The following is a 4,883-nucleotide window of genomic DNA, read 5'->3' on the forward strand; positions in this document are numbered from 1 at the left end:
ATACAAGTTGCTCAAACAACTAAATAGAGGCTGTTACTCTTGTTCGAGTTACTTTTGTATGAGTTTAGTCGGAGTGATTTTCTTGAGTAACCTTAAATTTTGTATTGTTTATCTTATTAGATGTCTTTATCACTGCACTTTGCATGTACACTTCATAGTCTTAAGACCTTGACAGTGTGATTGGTTTACCATTGTTTAAGTGTGCTTGAATGGTGTTTTATTCCTCAGATGCTGGAGGAGATGTGTCAGAAGAACCAGTGGGGATCCCCGGTGTACTCCCTCCACTCCACCATGGGGCCTGGGGAACGTCAACTCTTTCTCTACAAGGTACATTCAAACTGTGTCTTTCTACCTGTGTACAAGGTACATTCAAACTGTGTCTTTCAACCTGTGTACAAGGTACATTCAAACTGTGTCTTTCAACCTGTGTACAAGGTACATTCAAACTGTGTCTTTCAACCTGTGTACAAGGTACATTCAAACTGTGTCTTTCAACCTGTGTACAAGGTACATTCAAACTGTGTCTTTCAACCTGTGTACAAGGTACATTCAAACTGTGTCTTTCAACCTGTGTACAAGGTACATTCAAACTGTGTCTTTCAACCTGTGTACAAGGTACATTCAAACTGTGTCTTTCAACCTGTGTACAAGGTACATTCAAACTGTGTCTTTCAACCTGTGTACAAGGTACATTCAAACTGTGTCTTTCAACCTGTGTACAAGGTACATTCAAACTGTGTCTTTCAACCTGTGTGTAAAGGTCTGGTAGCAGTTGGTCTTGATCTCAATGGAGTGTCCCTTATACCCCTGTCACATTATCCACGACCTTTGGGCGTAGTTTGGCCATATTTAAGATCGACAGAGGGTTGAGCGTATTTTTTCACCTGAAAACCATCCCTGTCACGTATAAGCCATACTTTGTACCTTGTACAATTGTTGTGCAATAAAATTATTATTATAAGCAAGGCTCGGGCGATTGGCACAGAATCGTCGTCCGATCGATTTTAGCGCAATGTGACAGGGGCATTACACGATCTGTTAGACTTACAGCTGATCATATAGCTGTATGCTTAAACCCAAAGAAAGTAACTTCCTTTGAAGATGTTTGTGTTTTCCCTTGCTCTCTATCTCAAAAACTATTGACCGTATATCTTTTTCTCAGAAAAACTTAGTTTGGTCCGGTGGTTAGTGACTCCGCCTAAAACATGTTCTCTATCATGCAATACAGTCAGTACAAGAGGGACAGCTAACAACAGGGAAAGCAATATTTTTGAAGGGAAACTTTGAAACATTGTTCTATGTTTCATGTGATTAGCTCAGAACACATATTTGAAGAAACTTACTAACAGTTGTGAAGTAGTGAAATCAGCACCATGGACAGCACTGCTCTGTGCTATTAGATCTAGACATGAAGTAGTTATTCTAGACATCGATGAAATGGGGAATTCCTTGGCACAAGGAACCTGAAAATACTGTCCATTATGTCAGTCTTCTTTTGAAAAGTAGATTCTTACTCAATTACAAAAGGTATTGAAAGGGTCATTACACAAAATATGTAAACTTTGACATGTCAGGAGGAACCAATAGACTTTGATAATCTAGCAGACCTTTTACTAGATTAAATGATCATGCATGTTTGTAGAACAGAGTATGTAAAACATTTTCTCTTGATAATACATAGTATTTGTAATTGCTTAGAGAGTTGTCAATATGGGAAAAGTGGAATTTCTAACTTCAACTAGAGGGTATCCATTAATTGAACGATTTTCTTTTTTTTGAGCTTGAATGCTAATGTCTGACTTTCGTGTGCCCTTCTCTTCAGGTGACAGTGCCAGCTCTGGCCTCACAGTACCCAAGTGCTCAGCCTTTCCAGCCTACAAAGTTGGCGCCATCTGTCGAGGAAGCGAAGAGCGTCGCTGCCGAGTTCGTACTCAACCAGTTGGGGATCCCATTGGACGTCTCCAGCGAGGTCCCCCTGGCCGCCATGGCTGCCACTGCGGGCACCGCTTACCAGCGTCCGCTAGCGGGGTATGCCCTGGCTAAGGATGCCTCGTCCTACGCACAAGGGTTTGTGCCGATGACGTCTGCTGCGTCCCTTGCGACGGCTACCTCTCGCCAGGTGCAGAGCCAGGATGTGTACAGCGCCGCCGCGTACGGAGAGTACGCCCAGTACGCTGCAGCAGCCGCGGCCGCCTCCGCTCAGCACGAGTTATACCAAACGTATTGAACGTAGTCCAATGGTAGCAATGAATGAGTGCTGTGATGTTGGCTTTGTTTAAAGTGCAACATACCTCAGTATGGCTTCACTGTTGAAAAAGTGAGACAAGCGGAAGAGTCTAGAGTTCTTAGGCAAAGGGTGTTCAGAAAAATTTTCCCTGACATTACTGGTAGCATTGCCACATTTTTACGCTTTGAGTGTTTCAAAGCAAATTTACATGTCTTTCAAGCATGTATTTAGGCTAGTCTAAGCTGCACAATTTTTTCATGAATTTAATCTTAGTATCTAGTGATTAGTGTATTGTTGTATGCTAATAGTAAAGAATGTGCCTTAAATGTTTGATGTTTGTATTAATTGAGATTTGCAAATTGTAGCTGAGACTGCATAGAAATTCTTTGTGCCAAAGCTATGATCTTAGTATATTTCTGTAGTCTTAATGTAATGTAATCTCTAACCTATAACAAACTGAATAGTATCTTAACCACTATTGGTTTAGTGCTTAGTGGCCAGTACTACAGTATGAAGGGTTTTCATTGCTCTGTGGAAAACAAGCTGACAAAAAAAACTCAGTCTTGTTATAATAGATGTCTGGAAAGTGGATTGTTAACCATGAATAGTCTGTTCCAAGGAAAATGTAGTTCCTTCGTTGCATCCTGGTTTCATTTCACCTTGTGTTGAAAAGAAAAATGACCTTACTGTTCAAGTTGGAGAAAAAAGAATCTACCAGGTATACAACCATTGGAATATTTTCAATTATCAACTTGAGTTGAATTGAATTTTTATCTACCCAATTCTAAGAGTCTGAACCTTAAAATTAAGGTTATTTTAGATGAGTTGACTCTCTTTTTTACAGTTACAGAAGTAACTTGTCTGCCTAGAGCAAGACAAAACCACATTTGTTTTTATTCTATAAGTTAAGGTATAGAATTTAATATCAATAACATATGAGGTAGAGACAAGGGAGTGTTGTTTTGAGATCAATTATGAAACTTTTTATCTCATAATAGCATTCCAAAAGCATGACATGTTTGAATATTGGTAAGTTTACTTTTAAAACCCTCACTCAGAATTGTTAGGGTGAAGTAGGTTTACAATGTTCAGGTGTATCACTTGCTTTGTTTCAATGTTTCTCATGCCTATAGTTTAGCATAATGCAGTTTTACTTAGCATGAGCACTAAGATAGCAATTTTCCTCATGGTTAAGCATGTTGATATTTGTAGCATTTCTCTTCTTATTATATAGGGTATTTTACCTCTTTTTTTTAGAGGATTTTACTTTAGGGTGCCCGGTTGCACAGAACGTGTGACGTATGCTCACTTTAACTTTAAGATATTTTACTTCTGTCCTATTTTTAAAGTATTCTTTTACCTTTGCAAGGGATTCCTAAAGTAGCGGTTTTATCTTTGTCTCAGGAAGGCCTTGTACTTGTTTGCCATTGGCTGTTTGCCGACCAATCACAAAGAGTTTTATCATGTACAGTTTCAAAAGTTTGACATTGAGAGAAGTGGCCTTGTGTTGTGATACTTAGTGCCAGAAAAACTTTATTGTTGCAGTAAGGCCAAACTGATTTGATTATTTGGATGGTATCCTCTATGCATCCCAAAACTGATGCAAACGTGAAAAGACAAAAAAATGCCTTTGATGATTCAAAATTTTAATACTAGTAGTTAGGAAGATTGAACACACAAAAGTTCAGCATACAAAACAATAGATTCAATTTTGTTCATTCTTATATTCTCTTTATTTGTATACTTTTTCCATTTTTTTTTGCAATTCACAGTTTACCTTTCCTTCTTTGTACCAATTGTAGTATGGTTTGAAACTTTTCCTTTTGGAAGCAGAAAAAATTGATGTGCGCGTGTGGATGTCATCCAAATAGTCAAGTCAGATTGGCCTAACCTGGTGTTATTTGATTCATCATTGTGATTGTTCTGTCCATCATGTGACCACCATGTTGTGTGTGATTGGTCAAACAGATCACATGACCACAAACCAATCGCTTCTCTACCCCATCATGCTTCCTTTAGTAGCAAAAATTCCTACCAAAATCCTGGCACTTGGTACCAAAAGCATTTTGCCATTTCAGAGAAAGAGAAGAAGGCTTAAAATCTGGTGCTTGAGAACTATGCACAGAATTTTTAGCCAATCATGACTGCACCCCAAGAAATTTCAGCACTTGATTGGTTGGATAATTCACGTGTGGCAAAGTTTAAAACATCCCGTAGCCAACAGCTGTGTTGTCGAGTCAGCGCTGTAGAGCAGCGCTCTCAGAAAAAATGTCATACAACAATTGATTGTTGTACTGGTGTGATTATCGAGAATGTTGGTTTGAATTTGGAAGGTTGGATCCCTTGTAAATAGTTAAAAATTTCAGTAGATGCTTGATACGTACCTGAAAGTAGTGATGTGTGTATGCACATAGTCAATAAATCTGCCCTGTTATGCTTAAATGTGTGTCTGATTGTGGTTGACTTTATATACCTCAGTGCACTTTACCAACAAAACTATCTGTATCTGTAAAGCCGATATTATCCCCCTATGGCGTAACACACCAACTTCTGTACCTGTAAAGCCAGTATAAACGCCCTTGAGCGTAACGCACCAGCAACTGTATCTGTATAGCTGGTATAACCGCCCTTCGGGATAACATGCTAGCATTTCTAT

General features: G+C 39.0%; 1 protein-coding gene across 1 annotated transcript in view; it reads left to right on the plus strand.

Annotated features, from left to right (window-relative positions):
• Positions 1-4,669, plus strand: part of LOC118419359 (APOBEC1 complementation factor-like) — a 7,598-nt gene extending 2,929 nt beyond the window's left edge. Inside the window, exons 3-4 of the mRNA XM_035825721.1 lie at positions 229-327; positions 1,823-4,669. Coding sequence (XP_035681614.1) covers positions 229-327; positions 1,823-2,227 — 504 coding nt within the window. The 3' untranslated portion in view covers positions 2,228-4,669. The remainder of the gene's footprint in view (positions 1-228; positions 328-1,822) is intronic.
• The last annotated feature ends 214 nt before the right edge of the window (positions 4,670-4,883 follow it).

The sequence above is a fragment of the Branchiostoma floridae genome, chromosome 7 (assembly GCF_000003815.2).
Source record: "Branchiostoma floridae strain S238N-H82 chromosome 7, Bfl_VNyyK, whole genome shotgun sequence".
Taxonomy (NCBI): Eukaryota; Metazoa; Chordata; class Leptocardii; order Amphioxiformes; family Branchiostomatidae; genus Branchiostoma; species Branchiostoma floridae.